The following is a 24184-nucleotide window of genomic DNA, read 5'->3' on the forward strand; positions in this document are numbered from 1 at the left end:
TGGTCCACTGATGGGGCTTGGAGCCCCTGTGGTTGATGCTGAGGGTCAGGTTTGCCAAGGTATTGTTACACCAAAACCACTGGAGGTGTTCTTCAACTTCTGGCTGCGTGGATGGCTTCTATTAACTACCCAGGCAGAACATTTTTACTAGGTTATTAAAGTAGATTTTTACTCTAGATAGGCTTTTTTTTTTTTAACCTAGGTGTGGCATTTTCTATTTTTAGTGATGAACTGTGGCCCAGTAAAAACTCTTTACCAAAGAACATGGTTAACCCCAGAGACTTTCTTTACATCAGCCTGGGTAGTATTTAATTTTGAAGCAACCATTCTCTAGACAACAAGCAGGCTCCAACACTGGCACATTTGGCCATTTTGCACAAAATGGAGTGGATGAGTAGTGACATTCTTCCTGTTTTTCCACTGATGCTCTAGGCTCAGCACTATATACCACTGCTCTGCTCACAGTTTTCCAGGTTTTTTTGTACCCTTGCTTAGGTGGATCAAGGATAAATTAATGGAGCATGTGTTCTATGTACCTTCTCAGTGAACACAACTGAGATAAAAACCAAAATTTATAAAAGGTATGAAGAAACCAACACCCTCATCCAATGCCAATGATATTGACAAGGTCAATTTAGAAATAATTTGGCAATATATATCAAGTGCTATTAAGAGTTTCTTAATTTTGTAATCCCAATTCTTGCCAAGTATTCCAAGGAAATAATTTAAAATATGGAAAAAAGTATTAAGTGCTAAAATAGTCTCTGAAATGTTATTTGTTTTAGTAAAAAAACAGATATAACCTATATGTTTAATTAGTGCAGTGGTTAAATAAAAGGCCATTTGATGTAATATATTGCAGCCACTAATAATATACATAAACCATGTAGGAGAACGAAGCCACTGATACATTAAGTGAAAAAGGAAGGATGTAAAATTGACTATACAGTGTAGATGAAACTATTTTCGAAAAGTTTTGTAGAGAAATATCCTGGATGGTGGGTGATGTTTTAATATATATATATATATATTTTAAAGATTTTATTTATTTATTTGACAGAGAGACACAGCGAGAGAGGGAACACAAGCAAGGGGAGTGGGAGAGGGAGAAGCAGGCTCCCCGCCGAGCAGGGAGCCCGATGCGGGGCTCGATCCCAGGACCCCGGGATCACGACCTGAGCCGAAGGCAGACGCTTAACGACTGAGCCACCCAGGCGCCCCTGTTTTAATATATTTTAATCATTTTGTATCACATAGAATATATGATAATAAAGGTTAAAAAAAAAAGAAAAATAGATGGCCTTTATAGAGCAGGCAGAAAAATGTCAGTCTCAAGGCCTTTTGGTTATTTCAGTTTGTGGGAAGAGGGTGCACGAGGCTCTTTCAGCTCCATGCATGAGCCAGGAAGGCTAATGGCAATATCAGCACAGGAAAAACAGAGAAAACCATCCTGCATTCCAGCAAAGATTTGAGAAAGAAGCATGTCTCATATTTCAGCTACTGTTCACACCTTTCTACCTAAGATTTTACATAATTCTCTCTCATCTATGCCTTGGTCAAACTTATACTTTCATTATTCATTTAATTTCACTGCTTAAAATTAAAATAAGCTCTGAAAAATTATAGAAGCTACTTTTTTATACTAGAAATCCACTTCGTAAATGATTAGTATTGAACAATATTTGGAATATACTATTCACAAAGCATACCATAATACCTTAATCATACAAACCTTGTGTAGTGCAACTTTCCAAAATTTATTTAGCTTGCTATCTAAAATTCTGGCTTATTTCACCTTATTGTGCAAGGGCTTTTATCAACCCTTCCTTGCTTATTATATATTGAAAAAATCCAGTGGATATCTCTCAATTTGAACTCAATCTTCCCTACACGTATTCCTTGTAGAGGAAGAATCTTATGACAATGGTAATAGATTTGCATGTATTCAACCCATGGTTACTTCCCATCAATGGTGATATTTTTGTTGTGTTATAAAATAGTTCTCCACAGTACACATCCATGTTGGCAAAAGCAAAATCAAAGAGCACATTTAACTATAGAATTCACTATGGCGATACTTAGGATCTCCTTCATTTAAAAAGAACAGTAAGAAAAATTTTCATTCCTTTTACTTCATTTGTCCCCCTTTTTCAGACATACCTCAGAAAGACTTTATCAGTGGCCACCATCTTACTGTTTTCTTTTTCATTGCACTCAGCCCTTGAACCAGAGAAGGAAGTTGCATGTATTTCCCCTGGATTTTGCAAGACATTAGGTCATGCATGTTGCCCATAACAAAAAAATGTTTTAGTGTGAAGCCACAAAACTCAGTGTGACCTCAGCCTGCTGCCTCTGGGAAGAAGAGAGGCAGGAACCTACATAGGTTCATCACTAACCTGAGATTAAATGGTGTTCTATTCCTATCTGTCAATTTCTCAAAGTCAGGCAACATTTCCTTCTCTGTTAACAAACTTCAGGCCAAGGTGGGAGAAAAATGCTTTCTTAACTGTGCCCATTATGTAGTCTTCCCTAAATATACAATACTATAGTTGAGAGTCCAGGTAAATTGAACTTTGCTTCAAATGTTGTCCATTTGATGTCTGTTTTGAGTTCCTTTCCCAGCCCTGGCGGATTCGTGCAAGGGTCTTGTCTATACATGGCAGGATGAGGATGAACTTGATCACCAGCACGGTGCAGGGAATGATGAGCGCTATCACGTAGGCTGAAGGAAGATACCATCTGAGACTCGAAGGACTGAGGAATCTCTTTCCGCCATACACCATGGTGTGGGCTGTGCACAAGATCAAGGTCAAATAACCCAGTTTGGACTATATAAGCAAGAAAAAAATATGTATACATTAACACTACATTTATATTTTATTTTTTTAAAGATTTTATTTATTTATTTACTTGAGAGAGAGAGAGAGAAACAGCATGAGAGCGGAGAGGGTCAGAGGGAGAAGCAGGCTCCCTGCTGAGCCGGGAGCCCGATGTGGGACTTGATCCCAGGACTCTGGGATCATGACCTGAGCCGAAGGCAGTCGCTTAACCAACTGAGCCACCCAGGCACCCTACATTTATATTTTAAAGTGAAACACTCTAAGCCATGAAAGATATTTATTACCAACCACAAACCTTTGACATCTGAAATATTTAGAACACTCTGCTAAGTACTGGAGAAAGCATTAACCCTCCTTTGGGATGATAAATATTGCATTAAAAAAAAAGATTGTGCTTAAAAATGATATGTTGATTTCATCCTTCTAAAAATTTTTTATTCTTGAAGTATAGTTGGCATACAACGTTTTATTAGTTTCAGATGTACAACATCTTGATTCGACAATTCTATACATTTTGTACTGCTCACCACGATAAGTGTAGGCACCAGCTGTCACCGTACAACGTTATTCCAATATTATTGACTATATTCCCTGTGCTGTACCTCAGTTACCAGGATGGGGGACATAGGTGAAGGGGATTAAGTGATGGTTTCATTTTAACCTGGCTGGATGGGAAAGTTTGCTAAGAGTAAACTTTTTTGCGTTAGAATAAATAATATACCTTGGCTTCTTCCCCAGTGGTAAAACTTTTTCCTTGATCAAATTTTCTGGAGGCCAGAGGTGAATAAGACACAGCATGTCCTCAAGAAGTACCACATTAGTTTATGTTACTGACTAGAAGCAGATGCTAGCTAATTTCTATTGCTATAAAGAACAATTAGTAAACTTTACTTTTGTTTGCTTGTTTTGGCCTAAATTCTAAAACTCAATGTTTATTTCTGTCTTAATGCCTTTACTAAAGGTGTTAACATGAGAAAATGTTGACTGCATTTGTTCTCTGGGAGAAACTGCAAGACTTTTGAAATTTGAATAGTTTTATAAAATTCAAATCTGATTTCAGTTACTAATGGTCTTTTCTATTATTATACTGGTTCACAGCAAGCATGCATCAGAATAATCTGGAAGACTTGTTAAAACACATTGTTGGGCCACACCTCCGGAGTTTCTGATTCGTTGTCTGGGGGGAGCCTGGGAACTTGTGTCTCTAGTAAGACCCCAGGTGATGCTGAGATTCTAGGTATCACACTTTGAGTATTACTGGTCCATAAGAATAGTAACTAACTGCCTTTAGTGAGGTGTCTGGTGGTTGATATGTGGGAAACAGCAATTTTCCCTTTTATAGACCAGCACTGGGTCTGGTATGATAACAGTCTAACATAGCTTGCTTTGATGGTTTTAAACTTGAGTTTAATATATTATATATATTTAATATATGCCCTCTTGTATCAATATGTCCATATACTAAGGTTGATTGTCAGAGGTAGAAATTTTGTCTTTGGGTTTCTCTTCACGTTGTGCCTAGCACATCCCTACACACAAAGTTTAATAGTTGTTAGTATTTTTCACTCTCTACTCTTACCTGTGGCTCTAGGAGTAAGCAGTGATCTTGGCAAGTGATGCCCAGCTAGGAAACAAAACTATTATGGTATGCCTTTTGGTACCAGAGTTTAGCATTTTCTCACTTGAACTTGGCTCAATTTCTATTTTTGTGACATTGCTAGGGAAGTGAAGGAGCAAGATGAAAATTTATGCATGGTATGAGAGAAAAATGAAAGTATTTGTAAAGCCGGACTTATTTTGCAATATAAAGGAGATTAAATCTTGAAGTCCTTACCTGGACAAATCGGAACTCTCTCCAGTTGACCATGTTGCTAACTGATGGCAAGGAAGTGATTCCCAAGAGTACAAACAGGAAAAATCCAAGGATTCCCAAAGCTATGTATGAATCATTAAGCCAGGCAGTAGAGGTGCTAAATGGATCTTCTGTCTTGGCTTTTGCCTAAGAAAAATTACATTACATTTTTTACAAACTGCCCAAACTTTTAAGGGGACTGAAAAATACCTCTGCATGGTATATTTGCTCAAGATAAATTGTATGTATTTCTTAATAATCACTTGAAAATAACTGTCGAGAAAAATACACTTGGAAATGATATTTCTTGGTAGAAAAAGTAATTGGTTCTGCTGGGACTTTATTATAATAGTTGACTCCTGGAGTTGTGTAGAAAGTTTTAATTGACCCTATAAATTCTAAAACAAAGTAAACATTTACTTAAACCTTCTTTACCATATGGCTTCTTGTTCCCCAAGTAAAACTTGATGTTCTCAAATGATTGTATCAGGATTCTGTTTTTCTGCTTTGTATGCTTATTCACATACGCAAAGTTTGGGTTCTTTCATGTTTATTTTTGTTGTAATATAGCATCAAGTCTGTCACACCACAGATTGAGAAAAATCAGGCCCTTCAAATGGGACTCTTACCTAAGAACTTCCCTTGTATTTTTTAGGGAAATAATGTAGAGAAATCCACAGAAGTACCATCAATGAGTTATCGACTCATAAACTTTGAGAGTGCAGTAAGATTGATCAAAACCAATTATTTCCAAACTAGAACGGATGGATAGCACTTCCTCTGGGACTGCTTTAAGACTGTCTGAGCTAATTCTCTCTGAATTTTTGACTATGCAGAAAATAGTATTTGACATTTACTCAGAATTGTTTAGTTTTCTAGTTCTTGAGAGCAGCTCTGTGCAAGTCAAACATTAATGAAGTTATAAGCACCCTTCTGTGAATTTGTTTACCTTCCTGTGACACAGGTTTGAACAGCCCCCTTACTTAGAAGATGGTTGGTTTTGACTTCCAAAAGGAAGTAGCATGCATAAAAATAGAAGCTTGAAAACACATTGGTTTACATTTATTGACTGCACCCCCTCCCCGAGGAATTCTAGTAAGTGTTATTAGGTTTCCTGAGCCCCCAGATCTGTCAGTTTGCCAGTATCCCAGTGAGTCCTGGGAATACACATCTGGATGCAAGTGAGCCCAGGAATCTAACTTTCATTCTCAATAGTTGTATAAGGTCTCAACTGAATTCATTAAAACAAACAAACAAACAAGCAATAAAAAACCAAACCAAACAAAACCAAACAACAACAACAACAAAAGAGAAAACAACCAAAACCTGACAGGAGCTCTAGTACTTAAAAAATAAAGATGCTTAGGAGAGTGATTTTCTCTAATCGTGAAATGGAATATGATGCAGCAAGATTTCTCTTTGATTTAAGACATTGGAGAATATAAATAAGTAGAGATTTACCTGGGTAATGGTTCTGTTTTTCAGTGTCCATCGTACATAATAACGAATAGGAATCACAAGTGTGTAGAGGACATGAAGGAAGGCAAATCCCAGTGCTACTAAGCCAAGCTGCTTTCTGCAAAGCATCCAGTGGTCAAGCCAGTCTGGGAATCGGCGGTATTTTGTACCTCGGTACAGTTGCAGAATTGCAGCAATAACACCAGGGAGGTAAACCAAGGCAAGCAATGTAAGTGCTGCTATTGGAAAGATACGATTTGGAATGGAAATAGCCAAGCGAAATGTGCTATCTTTCTTGCCATTAACATAAGGGTAGATTATGTCTCTTATAATACAGTAGAAAAAGAAGAAGACACACAGAATAGCAGACAAATAGAAGGGGAACTTCCACATTGGAAATAGTTGCAGGGGGTAGTTTTCAATTTCTTTGGCTGCCATGAGAGATCCTTGATCCAGTGGAGTAAGTCCAAGAGTACGAACAATATCCATCACTCTTTGCTTGGCTTTGCTATCATTTCCGCAGACAAACACCTGGGTTGAGAATAATCAATTAATAAACAATTAAATAATACTTATTCTTTCTTTAATCATTACTTTGAAAATCTATGTAAGCACCATGCAGAACAGGGACATGCTTTTCAAACAAGGATGTAGAAGCAACATGTTTTAAACTTGCACACGTGTGCTGGATGGTTAAGTACCAGGGTTGAAGTTGAGAGTGGTTTTAAGCATATCAGACTGATAAAATAGGACTTGGTTCTCTACAGGGTGAATGGTTTGATTTTTCTTCTGTATTCGTGGGTGCTACATCAGTTATGGATTACTTTTAATTTCAATGAATAAATGGAACCAGTTTCATACAATGTAATGGGAATGGAAAGGATATCCATCAACAATCTAACTGTGTTATTTTTTAGTACTTACATGAGGCCTCTGGAGCCTGACAGCATTGGGTTCCATCAAACTAAAAGCTGAGGGTGCCAACAATGGGAAATAACTCACAACAATTGACTACTTTACTTGGTTAAACACAAGAAAATTATCCACGGCACGTATTAGCAATCAGAAATGTTTAGTGGGTATTTTATTTTGGAATTCTATTTTGGCATCTTTGAGGTACGTGCACATTAAAACATCCACTTTTTTTTTTTTTTAAAGATTTTATTTATTTATTTGACAGAGAGAGACACAGCGAGAGAGGGAACACAAGCAGGGGGAATGGGAGAGGGAGAAGCAGGCTTCCCGCGGAGCAGGGAGCCCGATGCGGGGCTCAATCCCAGGACTCTGGGATCATGACCTGAGCCGAAGGCAGACGCTTAACGACTGAGCCACCCAGGCGCCCCTCACTTTTTTTTTTTTTTAAGATTTGATTTATTTATTTGAAAGAGAGAGCAAGAGCGGGGAGGAGAGAGAGAAGCAGGCTCCCCGCTGAGCAGGGAGCCCGATGTGGGGCTTGATCCCAGGACCCTGGGATCATGACCTGAGCCAAAGGCAGACACCTAACTGACTGAGCCACCCAAGCGCCCCAAAACATTCACTTCTTAAAGACTGAGTATAAATTAATCATTTAATCTTACCTGCCGATTTGCATCCAGTGCTCCGGACTGGAGAGCCCAGGCTGAGATGGTGTTAAATGCTTTGACTACGTGGGCTCCTGGCACCAACTGAGCAAGGTACTCTGCATTAGATTCTGGATACTGATTGATTTTGAGGTTGTTGCTGATGTCAACCAATATTTTTCCTTTGAGCACCTCAGTTAGTTCCTTGAGAAACTCATAATGCTCTCTGTGGACTGCTAAGATTATGATGTCTGATTTCTGGGCTGCTTCTGAATAGCTCAAGACCTCTGCACCGTTGGGCAGCAAACTGGACCTTAGCGGGTTTCTACTTCCAAAAACAATAGAGTAATCACACTGGAGCATTTTAAGTGCCAGTGATCTTCCAAAATCTCCAGTTCCAAAAATACATACAGTCTCTTGCTTTTCTGAAGAATTCATAGTAGAAGGAAATGCATCTGTAGAAGTTTTTTCCATGACTGAAAGATAATAACAGAAATAGCCAACAAAATATGAATGCTCAACATGGAAAAATTATTGTCGTATATATTCTCATATGTGTCTGATTGAACAAAATCACTGGTCAAAAACTTCTTCTGTTGGATAAAGAGATGCAGTGAAAAACCAGGACACTTATTGGTGGATGCTTCAAACTATGTGTTGCAATGATACTGCCTTTGTCCAACATTTAACAGTTCCAAGTGTTCTCAGAGCAAAATCTAGCAAAGAATGCACTAGTAAGGAAACTGTAGAGCCATTTACTTATGTTTTATGATACAAAAAATCCTAAGTAAAACATTAGCAAACAGAATCCAGCAGCTTGTTAAGAGAAAATGCACATTGATCAAATGGGGATTATTCTAGGAATGTAAAGATGAGTTCTGTAAATTCAATATTAGAAAATCTGTTAATATAGCTTACCATATTAGAAGATCTAAGGAGAATAATACAGTCATATTTATGTATGCTAAATGGGCATATATTAAAATTTGACATTTATTTTTGACTCAGTAAAAAAAGGAACAGATAGGTATTTCCTTAACATACAAAATATCTCTCTCAACCTAAAATCTAGTATCTAACTTAAAAGAAAATTACAAAAAAAAAAAAAAAAATGACTAGAAACACTCCCAATAAAGTGATAAGCCAGACAGACCATAAGCCAGATGAACGTATCTGCTTTGACCAATTTAGTTATTATTGTTTGGAAATTCTAGCTAAGACAACTAGACCACAGAAAAAAATTTGAGGTATAGAAATTCAAAAGGGGTTGTGAATGATGAAACTGTAGTCTTAGAAAACTCGAGAAAGTCAACTGAAGAAGTACCATACATATAAAATCAATCCAACATCTTGTTTAGGAACCCAATTAATATCAATATTCTTCACATATAAAAAAATTAGTTTGAAGATTTGATAGAAGGGGCCCTACTTAAAGCTGCAACAAAATAGAGAAAATATTTAGGAATAAATGTAACACGATAAGAAGACAGGTACAAGATCTATATGAAGAAAAATGTAAAATTCCCTTAAGACCCAGAGAAGATTTATGTAAATGGAAAGGTACAGCATGTTCCTGGATGGGCAGGCTCAGCTTTATGCAGATGTCAGTTTTCCCTAATTTAATCTCTAAATTCTGAGAAACAAAGTAATGAATAGGGGGCTAGTTTTATCAAATATTTAAATATTATAAAGCTAAAATAATGAAATAATATAGCAGTGTCACAGGAATAGAAAATGGTCAGTGAAATAGAGTAAAAAATTCAGAAATTGACCTAAGCACATATGATAAAGATGTCATCTCAAGTCAGTGAGAAGAAGATGGATTATTCAGGAGCAAATATTGGGACAACTAAATAGTCAATTGGAAGAAGTTGAATCTATACGTCATACTCCCCTCCAAGGTAAATTTAAAATATATTAAAGATTTAAATTATGTATGTATGTATGTATCTATTTTATTTTATTTTATTTTATTAATTAATTTATTTATTTTTAAAGATTTTATTTATTTATTTGACAGAGAAAGACACAGCGAGAGAGGGAACACAAACGGGGAGTGGGAGAGGGAGAAGCAGACTCCCTGCTGAGCAGGGAGCCCGATGCGGGACGCGATCCTGGGACTCCAGGATCATGACCTGAGCCGGAGGCAGTCGCTTAACCAACTGAGCCACCCAGGCGCCCTGTATGTATCTATTTAAATAGAACTATAATAAAACTAGAAGGAACCATGGAGAATTCTTTTATGACTTTAGAGGGAAAAGGCCCTTTTCCTATACCACAAATTCCTGAAACCATTAAAGAATAAAGGGATAAATAAAAATACAAAGTATATCTCTCAACCTAAAATCTAGTATCTAACTTAAAAGTAAAAATTATCGGGCGCCTGGGTGGCTCAGTTGGTTAAGCGACTGCCTTCGGCTCAGGTCATGATCCTGGAGTCCCAGGATCGAGTCCCGCATCGGGCTCCTTGCTCAGCAGGGAGTCTGCTTCTCCCTCTGACCCTCCCCCCTCTCATCCTGTCTCTCTCTCTATCTCATTCTCTCTCAAATAAATAAATGAAATCTTTAAAAAAAAAAAAGTAAAAATTATCATATATATTACATAAAACTGTGATTACGTAAAAATAAATAATACCTGCAAAGCAAGAAACCACTGTAAGCAAAGTCAGAAGATCATCAACAAACACCAAAAAATATTTTTAACTCCTACAAATTAAAAAAAAAATTGCCCAATTGAAATTGGACAAAGGATATAAGTTGACTTTCATCCTAAGGTGATATAACATAGTAAAAAAAAATCTTAATCTTACCCAAAATAAAAGAAATGCAAGTTAAAACTAAACTGAAATACTGTTATAAAGCATGTGAGTTACTTTTTAAAAGCTTTTGAAATTTAAATTAAAAACAAACCAAATAAAAGTTCTCAAAATTCCTACGGTCCAATAAAATAATTTAGGTTATTCTGAAGAATATTATTTTTCCTTTCAGTAATGAATTTTTCTCAAAAAATTATTTATTTTAAATAACATTTATTATTTACTGTAAATTTTCAGTTAACCTTTTCCTTTCTTGGTCTCTTTTATCAGTAACATATGCCCCGTGCTAACGAGAGCATGGACTATGATGGACTAGGCACTTCTTGACAAAATTTGTTGAGTGATATTAGAAAGATGGAATGTAGGTGTTGGAAGGAGCTGTTTGCTCTGTGTGCCAGGCACAGTGTGGGGCACATAATGAAGAGGAAATTGAGTGATTAAAGTGTAACCACTGGGAAGAATAAGGGAGCAGGAGAGAAGTCGGGAAGATGTTGTAAAGACAGTACTTCTTTCACCCAAATGGGTTTAAAGTAACCCTCAGTGAATTTGCTGTGGAATTTTAAGCCAGTTGTAGTCACTCTTCGGTTCTTCCGTGGTGGATTTCATGCCGATTGCAGAGCATAGGAAGCTTGCCCTTTTTAATGGGATGTCAGAAATTTGCCCTTTCCATTGTAGCCTACAGAAAATACCTGTATTCTTACCTGAGCTTATCCAAAGACTTAGAAAGAAATATAGTCATTCCATTGGGCAGTTATAAGACTTCCCTGTACTTCCACAGAAACTCTTTGAATAATTGAATTAATCACCACAACTGAATCATTTTTAAAACTAGCTGGTGACTGATAACCTGAACTGAGTCAGAGAAGGGTATGATACAGGGCCTCTCATATGGAAACATAGCTGGGCCTTAGGGAAATTTTTCGTAGCATCTGCAAATGCAAACTAGTTTAGCAATTTATATTATATTGGTTAGTTGCTAATCAGTAAACACCTACTTGTTAGAACTCAAACTCTCAAACTGGTGAATGATGCCTTGATTATTGTGAATGTGTTCAAAGAATGTTAGTTGGCTGACTATCCCCACACTTTTTATCTAGTGTTTTTCCCTCATATATTGTTTTTCTCTCTCTTACCTTCAAATGAACATTTGCAAGCAAAATACAGATTTGATAAAGTTACCAGTGTTCTGTAATGAGATGGATGATATCTTTATTGACATATTTTCACTTGGATCATCTTAATCATTGCAAAGAGAGAGTGATTCTGGAGTCTGTTTTGACGATTTGGCCACTACCTTAATTTATTCTAACCTGTCATAAACTTTTTTTTTTTAAATGGAGATATTCACTAAACAGCACTATTTTTTTGTCCCAACTCTTACTAGCACTATCAGCTTGGGTAAGTTACACAAACTCTTGGTGTCTTAGTTTCATCATCTTTCAAATGAGAGATTGATAGTACCTACTTTTGAGACATTGTGAGGATTAAATGAATTAATGTATCTTTTTTTTTTTTCTTAGAGAGGGAGGGAGGGAAAGAGAGAGAGAGAGAGAGGAAAGAGAGATGGTGTGGGATGGGGCAGGGGTGGGGAGGAGAGAATACCAAGCAAGCTCCACATCCAGCATGGAGCCCCATGAGGGGCTCGATCTCACAATCCTGAGATCATGACCTGAGCCAAAATCAAGAGTGAGATGCTTAACTGACTTAGCCACCCAGGTGCCCAATGAATTAATGTATCTTAAAACAGTTCTTAAGACATAGTAAGTACTCAGTAAATTGGCTCTCATTAATAGATTATTCAAATAATGTAGTGATTTTCTAATTTTCAAATCTATTGATTACCTAATCAATGTAACCTTTATATAAATTCTGTAAATTAGGGATTAATTATGCTTCTATAACTGATCATTGGAAATATATAAAATTTATCTGAAATAGCATTCAGTAATTCTTAAGAAGTTTCTGCTTTTCCCACTTATTTCTTATAAATAAAACCATATATGAAATGGCTTTAGAACATATGAGTTTTTCAAAACAGATGTATAAACAGCTCAAGTGTGAATTTCTCTCATTTGTAATTCTTACTCATTTTAACATTTCCCTCTTACAATGCAGTTTGGCAATCCAGTGTAACACACTTGGGCTGTTATAGCAACCATTGAAATTATTTTCACTTTCTTAAACTTTCAGAGACATCACTGGACAAATTGTAGGTACAAAGACAGTAAGGAGATATTAAAATATCACTGATTGACTTAGAAAGAAATATAGTCATTCCATTGGGCAGTTATTTACTCCTTATCAAGTTATAGAAGTTCTTTTTTTTTTTTTTTTAAGATTTTATTTATTTATTTGACAGAGAGAAACACAGCGAGAGAGGGAACACAAGCAGAGGGAGTGGGAGAGGGAGAAGCAGGCTCTCCGCTGAGCAGGGAGCCCGATGCGGGGCTCGATCCCAGGACCCTGAGATCATGACCTGAGCCGAAGGCAGACGCTTAACGACTGAGCCACCCAGGCGCCCCCAAGTTATAGAAGTTCTAAGGTTGATAATGGTGTTTGCCACATCTTGAGCTCCTCTTCAAATCCTCCTGGTTCTATTTCCAGTTACCGGGTAGTAATGGAGCTCTGCTGAACTTCCGCTGCCTAACAGAGGCTCACTTTGGGGACTCACATCTTCTATCTCTTGATTCTTGTCCTGAGGTGTCTCTGATACCTGCACTTGCTTAGCATTCAGGCATGTATGACCCATACAGCCACCATAGACCAATGGGGGACAGGACTCCATGAATAAGTGCTTACCCTTTCATCTTCTGGCACTCAGTTCTTTTTTTTTTTTTTAAGATTTTATTTATTTATTTGACAGAGAGAGAGAGACAGCGAGAGAGGGAACACAAGCAGGGGGAGTGGGAGAGGGAGAAGCAGGCTTCCGGCCGAGCAGGGAGCCCGATGTGGGGCTCAATCCCAGGACCCTGAGATCATGACCTGAGCTGAAGGCAGACGCTTAACGACTGAGCCACCCAGGCGCCACCCAGACTGCCTAGTTTTGTTTTGCTTTAAAGATTTTGTTTATTTATTTGACAGGGAGAGATAAACAGCGAGAGAGAGAACACAAGCAGGGGGAGTGGGAGAGGGAGAAGCAGGCTTCCCGCTGAGCAGGGAGTCCGATGTGGGGCTCGATCCCAGGACCCTGAGATCATGACCTGAGCCGAAGGCAGACGCTTAACGACTGAGCCACCCAGGTGCCCAGTCAACTGTATTTTTTTTTTTTTTTAAGATTTTATTTATTTGACAGAGAGAGTCACAGTGAGAGAGGGAACACAAGCAGCGGGAGTGGGAGAGGGAGAAGCAGGCTTCCCGCCGAGCAGGGAGTCCGATGTGGGGCTCGATCCCAGGACCCTGAGATCATGACCTGAGCCCAAGGCAGACGCTTAATGACTGAGCCACCCAGGCGCCCCTCTTTTATCTTATATTCTGAGAAATTTATAGAAAATACAAATTAAAGTAAATTATTTTATATAAAAGTTCAATCTTAGTTATACACAGTATTATATTATTTGTTTTTTAGCTTACCCAATTTTACATATTTATACAAACTAAAAATGCAAAAAAAAAGTTTCTCTAAAAAGGTTTGGAGGTAATCATGGAAAGAACTATAAAGACAAAACTATCATCACAAAACAATTTTGGGTAATTGAAATAGTGTGTTGGGAACCATAAGGAACTATAAGTACAAAGAAAGACCCATTTATAGAATTTGGTTTGGATTGGAATGCAGGGAGAGGAGCCATGAGGTGGTACAGACAGACAGACAGATGTCTCCCTGCCACTCTCCAGACTTTTGTTCGACCATCAAAGCAACTTCTTAGAATCACTAAGGTTTATAAAATGCAAATACCACCACAAAGGTTTACACTAGAAACAGTGGTTCTCAACCATGGTGCACATGAGAATCACATAGAGAACTTTTATAAAATATAGATGACCAAATTCTTGGAGAGTCGCAATCAACTGGTCTAGGATAGAGCCTGGGCATTTTTTTCCCCCAAAAAACTCCCTCAGATGATTCTACTGTTGAACCAAGATTGTGAACCATTGCCTGTTAGCTTTCAGTTAATGGCCTGCTACAGTGGTTCTCTTCCCTGGTCACACATTAAAATCAGCTAGGTAGATATTAAATGCTAGGGCACCCTCTGAGATTCTGAATCAGTTGGTCTGAGGTAGAGCCCAGACATCTGTATTTTAAAAAACAAAGAAAACAAACATACAAACTAACAACAACAAAAACCCCAACCCAAACAAGCAATCAGTTCTAAGGAGCACCCAGGACTGAGAACCACTACAAATGAAAAAAGATAAGGCTATCTTTTTTGGAGACGGATGGTGGGGACGAAAAGGCAGAGAGAAAGCAGAGTGTTGATGAGGTTGTGAGGAGTTGCAGGAACATTTCACCTACTTTACAACAACTTTTTCCATGAAATAGTCATTGGCTGAGTCTGAGAGGCGAGAATTCCTATTTTTATGAAAACCAGAGGTAAGAATGAGTGTGCAGGCCCCACAAAGAAGAGAATCAAGGGAGCCAGACTCAGGGCTTGGTATCAGAGTCAGGTAGGCTTCGCTCTGTAACCATCTCAAGTAAACCTTGACAAGTTGTTCTTCATGAGCCACAAAGTCCGTTGGATCAAATCCCTCCACCGATCTCCTAGGGTACTCCTGAATACTAACTCTCACATTAGAGAGAGTGAATGAACTTTGTTTCAGTAAATTTCCTATGAATAGTCATTTATCTTCATATTGAGGCCACTGAGAATTATATGAAGGGCCACACACTCCTTCATTAACATTTGGATGAAATCATTATTAAAGATAATTCCCACTTAAGAATTCAGCTTTGAATTCTGAAACGATTGTTCGTCCAAGATGTTGAATTCTTCCGCAGGTAGTATCCCCACTGGATGTGTATATTTCTACTGGAGTTGTAGCACACACAATCCAGTGATCTGCCTTGGCCCTTTCTGGGGAGTTAGAATAAAAATAACACTTTTAAACACTATAAGATGTGACACAGTTTTTCATTTTAATTTGAGGCCTGTAAACAGGGATTTTTTTTTTTTTAGTCCTTCCTTCTGTTTTATTATTCCTTCTGAATTTCAACCTGAAAGCCCTACATGACTTGACAACATATTTGTAATGAGCTGAGTGAAGCCCATCCATCAAATATTTCCTTTCATCACAAGGCATAGGGGCAGGAGGGAGTTCTGCAATGGTGCCAGTCTTTTTGTGATTAGAACATTTGTTTTAATATATCCCAGGGACAAATGGAAAGCAAAAATATTTTTAAAAATTTAAAACCTTCCACTAACACATGAACCCATCCAATTTATTCATTGAGCTATTTCTGTATTTAGTGAGATCAAGGTTCTTCAGGGAAAGCAAGCATATTCACATTTAAGCCCATATTCTTTTCTGACAGGTATAATTGCAGCAAAATCAGAAGACCTTGGCTTAAAAAGATCTCTGATTGCAGCTTATGAAAAATGTAACATGTCTATAATCAATGGATTTTTCTACTAATTGTTTTCTTTTTTGACATTCAGTCTTCAGTGTCTATATATTATTTGAAAATATAATAGTGTATTTCTTATTTTAGCCTCTGTATTAGAAGTACCTCTGTTAGTAAGAGTCACATACTAACATATCCAGCATCTAAATAACTAACCCACTGCAGGCTGGTTGCTGAAAAATTGATAAATTATTTCAGTTGTTTTGTAAGAAAATATTATTTATCTTAGAGCAACCAAGTTTACTGATGATTTGTTTTTATGCTAGGCAATAGAATAATACAAAAGGAAACAGTAGTCTTAACTTGTATGGTTTGATCAAGTCACAAGAGCATAACTAAATCTAACATTCACATTTATGTTCTATAAGGATATGTACTTCCTCAGCAATTGCTAATAACTAGAACTAGCTTTGGCCTGTGCTATAACTACAGTGATTCTGTTAGTAACGTTTCACTATCACCCAATGGATTACCAAGACAGCAAAGAGATGCAGATCTCTGTTATCTATCTTAATTGTATTTTAAGAGAAAAATTATTTATTTTTAATTTAAGTTCTTCGTGAAATTCTAGTTTATTCAAAAATCTATTAATACAAGTTTTCGCATTTAGATCTCAGCTGCATCTGTTGAGATAAATGAGGATTGTATTATGATTCCCTGGCCAAGAATTTTATCATGTAGGTTCATTATCCACTGACGAGGCTAGTTAGTTCATTTGATTAAAGCCTGGGGCTCATGACAACAAGGTCAGGACTTCAGTCTAGTCTGAGTTAATTTGCTTTGACCTCTATTTACCTTCTAAATGCTGAACAACTTCGTAGGAATCTGGAGTTCACCAAAGATTCAGCATCAGGACAGAATCTGGACTGCCACCATCAGAAAAACAACTCTATCTCACTGATTAGGTGGTATTTGGCTTGTACACACTACACGAGCATTTGCTTATTGGATAATTTGGTGATTGCAACAACCCACTTAATATTTAGTGTCAGTTAGTGGGTTTTGCTTTTTTTAGGATTACTGTGGCCAGAGATATTTAGCAAGAGATTTGATCATTTCCATTTTTTTGTATTGAAGATTTTATTGATTTATTTGAGAAAGTAAGAGAGAGAACACTCGAGAGAGACCACGAGCAGGGGGGAGGGGCAGAGGGAGAAGGAGATGCAGACTCCCCAGTGAGCAGGGAGCCCTACTTGGGGCTCGATCCCAGGACCTGGAGATGGTGACCTGAGCCTAAGGCAGACTTAACCGACTGAGCCACCCAGGTGCCCCTGATCATTTCAATTTTGAATGAACTTTGTTTCAGTAAATTTCCTATGAATAGTCATTTATCTTCATATTGAGGCCACTGAGAATTATATGAATATTGATAATTGCCAAATTAGTTTAGGGGTAGAGGAATTTGGCTGTGGATCTGATCCCACTTTGAAGTCCCTGCTGATGGAACTCCATTCTGCTTCATATTATCTATCTTCTTACCGTTTTTTAGAAATCTTCTGGGGGTGGGGCACCTGGGTTGCTCAGTTGGTTGAGTGTCCAACTCTTGGTTTCCACTTGGGTCATGACCTCAGGGTCATGAAATCAAGCCTTCGCCTCCCCACCCCCCACCCTCCTTGGGCTCTGTGCTCAGCGTGGAGTCTGCTTGAGATTCTCTTCCTCTTCCTCTGCCCCTCCCCTGGCTCTCGCGTGCATGTGTTTTCTCTCTCTCAAATAAATAAATAAATCAAAAAAAAAAAAAAAAAAGAAAGAAATCTCCTGGGAGTGATTTACACATTCTTAGGAATATAGTCTCCTTCATCTTTGGGGTATCATTTTCTTCTATTTCTAAGCTGGCTGTGAGAGGCAGGGACTCCCCAGTGGCCATAATGCCTCTAATGTTTGCCAAGACTGATCAGCTTGAGCTTCAGGGCAGGATCTGGCCTTGCAGCCTCTCCTTGTCTTACCCCAGGGGACAAAGTGCTCTTAAAACTCCCTCCCCCTTCCTTGTGTTATACTCTGATATACAAGCATGAGAGCTGTGCTAGTTTAAAGTATTTTTTTAATGAGACAGCTCCTTGTTTTAAATTCCTTGGTTTTCAATCTCAGCTCTTTTCAATGGTATGGCTAGAGACTGGCTTGCCAGGTGAGGGCTTGAACTCAGCCATGGGTGGGAGTTTCCACGCCACAGAAATCAGCAAATGCTACAAATCAGGACTTTTTTTTTCTTTCCTTAGAGAGCCACTTACCAGCACTCCACTGGCTCTTTCCCTCCCTCTCATCCCCTCTCTCCAAGAATGGCATGTGACCAGGGAAATGGGAAAATAATTTGGCTGATAGGATAATACATTTTCCTAGTCCTGTCTGCACCTTAGACCTAAATCTCTTTCCTTAGGGGCCTCCCTTCTCAGAAGGCTCCTAGGCTTTAATGAAAACAGGGTCTGTGTTGGCTCCCTCTTACCCCAGCAAAGGGCCTACACCCTCTCCACCCCACACATGGAATGAACACAGTGCTGGCTGGGAATCTGATTCTTCTAGACTCCTGCTTCCCTCAGGGAGATAGAGAGAGGGGCCTCTTTGTGTACTACCATTCCCAAACACATACCTTCCCATTTTCCAGATATGCCTCAAGAATGCACAACTGGAGATCACAGTCTGGGAAAAACAGAGGCAACTGGCACCTTTCATCATTAACTGAATTGAACCGTTTGCCAACCTGCGAACTGCTTTCTCCTCAACATCCTTTCCTTTCCTATGAAGAAATAACTAGGAGCATAATCATTTTTTTTTTTTTGTATAAGAATGACTTGCTATAACTTAATTCTTTTGAACTGTTCATAGGTTTTGTAGCTTATGCCATGCTTTCAGGTATTAAAGAAGGGCTAACGTGTTTTACTTAAGTTAAACTAATTAAAACCGTTAAAAATTCAATATTCCAATTTTCATGACCTCAGTCAAATGCCTTAATCGTATTATATCACTCTTTAAAATGAATTAGACTCTAAAGTATTATAGTTACAGTTTTTTTTTTATGAAACTTACCCAGTATAGCAACATAATAAGGTTACTAAAATTAAGGTTAATGAGAAGAAACACCAAGGTTCCTGCAATTTCTTCCTTCTTTTTAAAAATACTTACAATAATTCGCACTATTTATTTTATATGTACTGTACAGTACCCGGCAAGTTCATGCTTCTCCTCAAATGGCAAGTAGTCGAAATCTGGACACTTTGACCTTAAGTAGTACAGTACACGGGGCATCCAGGCTCATAACCTGCTACAGCCATAAGGGTTCACATATTCCAAAAATCAAGATCAGTTTGATCAATGTCTTGGTAGGGTTTCATGTTTTCAGTAAACTTTTTGAACAGACTCTGTGCCAGGTGCTGTGCTGTGCTCCAGTCTTGGGGACAATGTAGACACAGAATCAAACTGCTAAAATGCGATGTGTAAGGACCCATGCACAGGAAGGTGCACCGTGAACCCCATGTTAAAGAATGGGCAATAATTTACCTGGGAAACAGGACAAGAAAGTATACTAAAGTCTGTGCAAAATGTCTTCAGCCACTTTTTAACTTGGGCTCAAAGCTGTTTCCACACTCTTCAAAAGGAGCAGGTCTAGATGAAACATGCATAATCAGTGTGGACCGTTAATTGTCCCCCTCGTATTCCCAGCATTGGTGCTATCATCACTGAAGGCCTGATTGGAGCCCCTTGCTATTTTTTTCCCTTCTGTATATGGAGCTGAGGCAAAAGAGAATACCTAGCTTGTGTTCTAATAACCTTCTGTGAGGCGTGATATATAGTGATATTGCTACCTCTTAGGTTTCTTTTTTTTTTTTAATTATAGTTCCTAACTTTTCAAAATTACCCTTCACACACATTTTTTTTCCCTTTTAAGATGAAAAGTGGACTTTACTTTAGCCTGACATTAGGATTGCTCATATAGTCTACATTTAAAAGAAACATATTTCTCTCAAAATAAGTTTTTCAGAAATCTGTGACTGTCAAAGTACAATGTGGTAAGAACTCTCACACATGGTGTAATAAACTCTTCTGGGACATTGTGGAGAAGCATTTGGATCAGGATGTCAATGTCCTGCCTAGTTAGAGTGGAAATACTTGTAGAATAGTAAATTTTTTTTTTTTTAGTGACATATTTATGAAAGATGATCTTCAAACAGTACAAGCATTCTTTGTTCTCTTTTCCTTAATGATTTTGGAAGAACAAATTGTTTATGTATATAGGCCAAGTATGTTTTCTTATCATGCATTGTTTTAAGCATTAATTATCCTTTAGTTACTTACTTGGCTTTATTCCTTCCAGGACTGATTTCTTGTCAACAGAAAAACAAGTGTTAATTCAGATCATTTTGGAAATGTCCTAAAAGTCATTCAAAATATCTTGAATAGGTTTAACACATCATGCAGAACTGTTCAGAAAGTCTTCATCATTAACTAATGACTCATTTTCTTTGGATTTACAAAGAACAGAGTCAAATAGGTGACTTCAGAGCTCTTATATTTGTAAAGTCTTATTTCTGTTATTTCTGGAGGAACTATAACTTCAAAAAAAAACCCTCCCACCCAGAAAACTACATATTCATAGCCTGTGTAGAATCTTAGAGTAAGAATTATAGGTAGATGTGGGTGCAGGCACTTAGCATATAACCTCCTTCTTGGAGGACAACCCAGAGGAAACGAGCTACAAGGTACCCTAGCAAGTCTTCAAGTTTGAAGGGTGATTATGTACATATATTTGACCATAGCTTATTAGCCTTCTTAAGATTTTAAAAGGAAATGATTTTTAAACAGCAGTTGACAAAAGATCCAACTGACTTATAAAGAGAAGCAGATGGTGAGGATCATGAAACATTGGATTGTTTTTCTGTGGGAGATCAGCTACTTGGGAGACTTTAAAAGGAGAATTTATGTCCTTTTAATAATGGCATTAACAATGGTAGAGTGACTAGGGGTGGTCCTTTAGGAGACAGGGAAGAGCAGAGTGCCCAGGGTTGCTTCCATTTTGAAATTCTATGACATATGAATCTATTTTTCTTAAAACTGTTCAGAACAAGGCTCAAGGCCCCGGGTTTTCAATTTATTAACAGGCTTATACAAATTTATTTGGTTACGTCTAACAACAGTTAGCAAGCTTAAGCAAGGCGGAAGTCTGGAAATTATTTTCAAGTTAGGGGTCACATCTTGTACACATCGGTTTCTGAACCTGAAGTTTCTATGTGAACTTCAGCAGGACCATAAATGTTGCCGATGGAGAAAGTGCTATGACCCAATTTCTCTGTACACATGTACCATTTACTTTACAACGTCGAAGCCTGATAAATAGGGGAAAGCTCCATCCCATTTTCTGGGTTGGCAATGTTTGCCATGCAGGTAGGATACATGCAGGTGGAATTTCATCCTGTGCTAAATCACAGCATTCTGAAAAACGCCGAGCCTTGCAAAAGGCCATATCTCAAAAAGTTACGGCTTCAAATAAATGTGCCATTTTATAAAAATTACACCTACTGTATCAGAAAAAATGTTCTTTCATGTGTGTGACATTTATATGACTGCTATTTATAGGGAATAGGACTTTCTCACATAGCACGACTGAAGAATGGGTTTGAAAGCTGAGAATATTCTCTGAATGATAAATGTGGTAGAAGTCTAAGATACTTGTGTGGGAAGAGACGCTCCACAACTGGGTAGTATCCCTATAAAAATGAAACTTGCATTATTATGAAGAAAGCAATTACTTAGTTATGCTTATTGCATTAATGAGATTTTCAATAGATTTCAAACCAGCAAGCGTCTTTGGTCATGGATTTTCACCTTGTTGGAGTTAGCGTGTTGGACTTTGTGGATCATCTGGTCCAGTAGCCTTTTATTTTACATATGTGGAAACGGAGGCTGAGGTGGTGAGCTGCTAGTTAGAACTAGGAGTAGAATTCTCCAACTTCCCTCCCCTATTCTCCATCCAATTCACCTTCATTACACCGGTCATCTTTTTAAAAAGTTCCTACATTACCATCAGGAAGAAAAAAAAAACTTTCTAGCTGCCTCTGGACAAACAGGGAAACCAGGCTATGTTTATTCTTCACAATAAATTACATTTCAAACAATATTTCTCTGGAAAAGCAATCACGAAATTACAGAAGGAAATTTAAATCAAGGTCAAGGACCGAAGTGGTTGCAGGTCTCAGGACAAATTTCAGCTCTTGGTGAAGATCTGAGACTGCGGAGATTGCCAAAACCACATTCTTCCAGGCTCCCTTCTCGGTGAGCGTCACAAGATTGCTCTCGTCCAGAAGTAAGGTACAGAGAGGAATACAAACCCTAAGTCTTCCACCTTCGGGTTTCTCTGCACCCTCGGGAAGGGATGAAAGATAAAACTCCAGGAAGCTAGATGCTTGCTGAATTGCTTAACTGATCGCGCGACACTCTTGGATGGCCTTTCCTGGAGAGGGGCGCGGGGGCGCGGCGGGGAGTTTGCCTGCACTTCCTTGCCGGTGCGAGCTGGCGGGGGAGTGAGGTCCTGGAAGCGGGGGCTCAAGCTGGGCTGAAGCGGATAAGGCAGAGGGGCAGCGTGGCGAAAGGTACGAGGCAATAGCCGGCGACGGGACCCACCTGCTGGGAAGTGCTTGGGAGGCGAGGCGGCCACCGTCAGCTGCAGCTCCGCTCAGGGCTGCGGGTTGTGCCTCTCCAGAGTATAAGAGGCCGGAGAGAGCGGAGGGGAGGGCCCGCTAGATTTCGCAAGATAAGCGGTGAAGAAAGCGTTTCCAGGAAGAGTTCAAACTGGGAATCCCGGGCAACTGGAAGAACCAGAACTTCCGGCGCTCTACCGCGGCGGTTGCTGCAGATGTTGCTGAATGGTATCAGCCTGCGGGAGTTTTCAAGGGTTTTCCCCAGAGTCCTTAGAATCTGTGCATTCCAGGCAGATGGAAGTTTAGAGAGGCTGAGGAGGATACGTCTCCTGAAGGAGCCAGACAGCTCTGAGTGGCTGCGAAAACACTACCTGGTCTAGACTTCGAGGCATTTCTCCAGTTGCCATTTTGTCTCAGTTCAGCCTAAGAGTTTGACATCTTTCCCCCTCTATCTGGAAGCCTTGGGTTCTCTTGGGGCCCATAGCGGGTGATCTTGAATTTGGAGGTTTTAATTTAGGTAGATTAAATCGTTCAAAAGAAACAAGCCAAATGAAAGGGAGGGATGATGATGCAGATACTTTATTGTTGATATATATCTATATAATACTGAATAATAATATATATAATTATGCAATTGGATTGATATGTCTTTCTGTATAGGAGGAGCTCAAAAGCTATAGCTATAAGGGTTTTAAGGATTTAATTCATCATGATAACCTATGGGGCAAAGCACCCCTGCACTCTCAAACTCTACAGTTTAGAACCTGGAGTCCTCCCAGTCTGGCTCTTGCCCAGCCATCTGGTCTTAAGTTCCATGGCATACTTGCTAAGACCCAGATGTTCAGCCACATGGAGGCCTGTTCCCAGCACTTTTGAGCCAACCCTTCCTTTGCCTGAATTGCAGCTCTCCCCAGAGTATCTTGTGGCGTTAGCTCAGACCTCACATCTTCCAAGAAGACTTCTCTGAGCCTGTCCTTGCAATTAAACTTTCTTTTCTCAGTACAGTGTAGTTGATACTTCCAATACAGCAGTTAGGACGGTTTGCCTCTTGAGAAAGTTATTGTGTCTGTATGTCCTCTCCTGGACTGCAAGCTCGGGGGCTGACACCCTATCCTTTTCAGCCTGGGATTCTCCACCACACCTAACACAGTGCTTTGCTTATAATAGGTACTCAGTATTTATAGCACTCATTAATAAACCTACTGTCAATTATATTTTGTAAAAGGTTCATCTGATAGTATTCTTTGGACGAGGAAGAACTTAAAAAGGTATTCATTGATGTTAGAGCATCAATTTTTCCAGCTTGAAGATTGACAAGGTGAGAGAAAGGGGTGCAACTAGGAAAGAAGGCCTCCTGGTGTGTCCCTTAGAGGCCTCATGGTTGAGCATCAGGGTTTGGGTGACTTGCTCCTGGGCTAGCATCTGGCTTTAAGCCTTGTGGGCACAGAAACTTGATTCTTAGCACACTGAACTTGAC

General features: G+C 38.8%; 1 protein-coding gene across 1 annotated transcript; it reads right to left on the minus strand.

Moving 5' to 3' along the window:
- Positions 1 to 1231: 1231 nt before the first annotated feature.
- Positions 1232 to 22738, minus strand: STEAP4 (STEAP4 metalloreductase). Its single transcript, XM_021689701.1, has 5 exons — positions 22691 to 22738; positions 7728 to 8185; positions 6154 to 6681; positions 4675 to 4839; positions 1232 to 2828 (listed from the first exon to the last, which is right to left on the minus strand). Exons 2-5 carry the CDS (start codon positions 8181 to 8183, stop codon positions 2544 to 2546), a joined length of 1434 nt encoding a protein of 477 aa, XP_021545376.1. The 5' UTR covers positions 8184 to 8185; positions 22691 to 22738; the 3' UTR covers positions 1232 to 2543.
- Between the last annotated feature and the right edge of the window lie 1446 nt (positions 22739 to 24184).

This window comes from Neomonachus schauinslandi, chromosome 12 (assembly GCF_002201575.2).
Source record: "Neomonachus schauinslandi chromosome 12, ASM220157v2, whole genome shotgun sequence".
Taxonomy (NCBI): domain Eukaryota; kingdom Metazoa; phylum Chordata; class Mammalia; order Carnivora; family Phocidae; genus Neomonachus; species Neomonachus schauinslandi.

Excerpts from the sequence above, each read along its gene's own strand:
- STEAP4 (XM_021689701.1), bottom strand. The coding sequence starts at position 8,183 with ATGGAAAAAACTTCTACAGATGCATTTCCTTCTACTATGAATTCTTCA. Across the intron at positions 6,682-7,727 it reads CACTGGATGCAAATCGGCAG|GTGTTTGTCTGCGGAAATGA; the intron begins GTAAGATTAAAT and ends TTCTCAACCCAG. Across the intron at positions 2,829-4,674 it reads GAGAGTTCCGATTTGTCCAG|TCCAAACTGGGTTATTTGAC; the intron begins GTAAGGACTTCA and ends TTGCTTATATAG.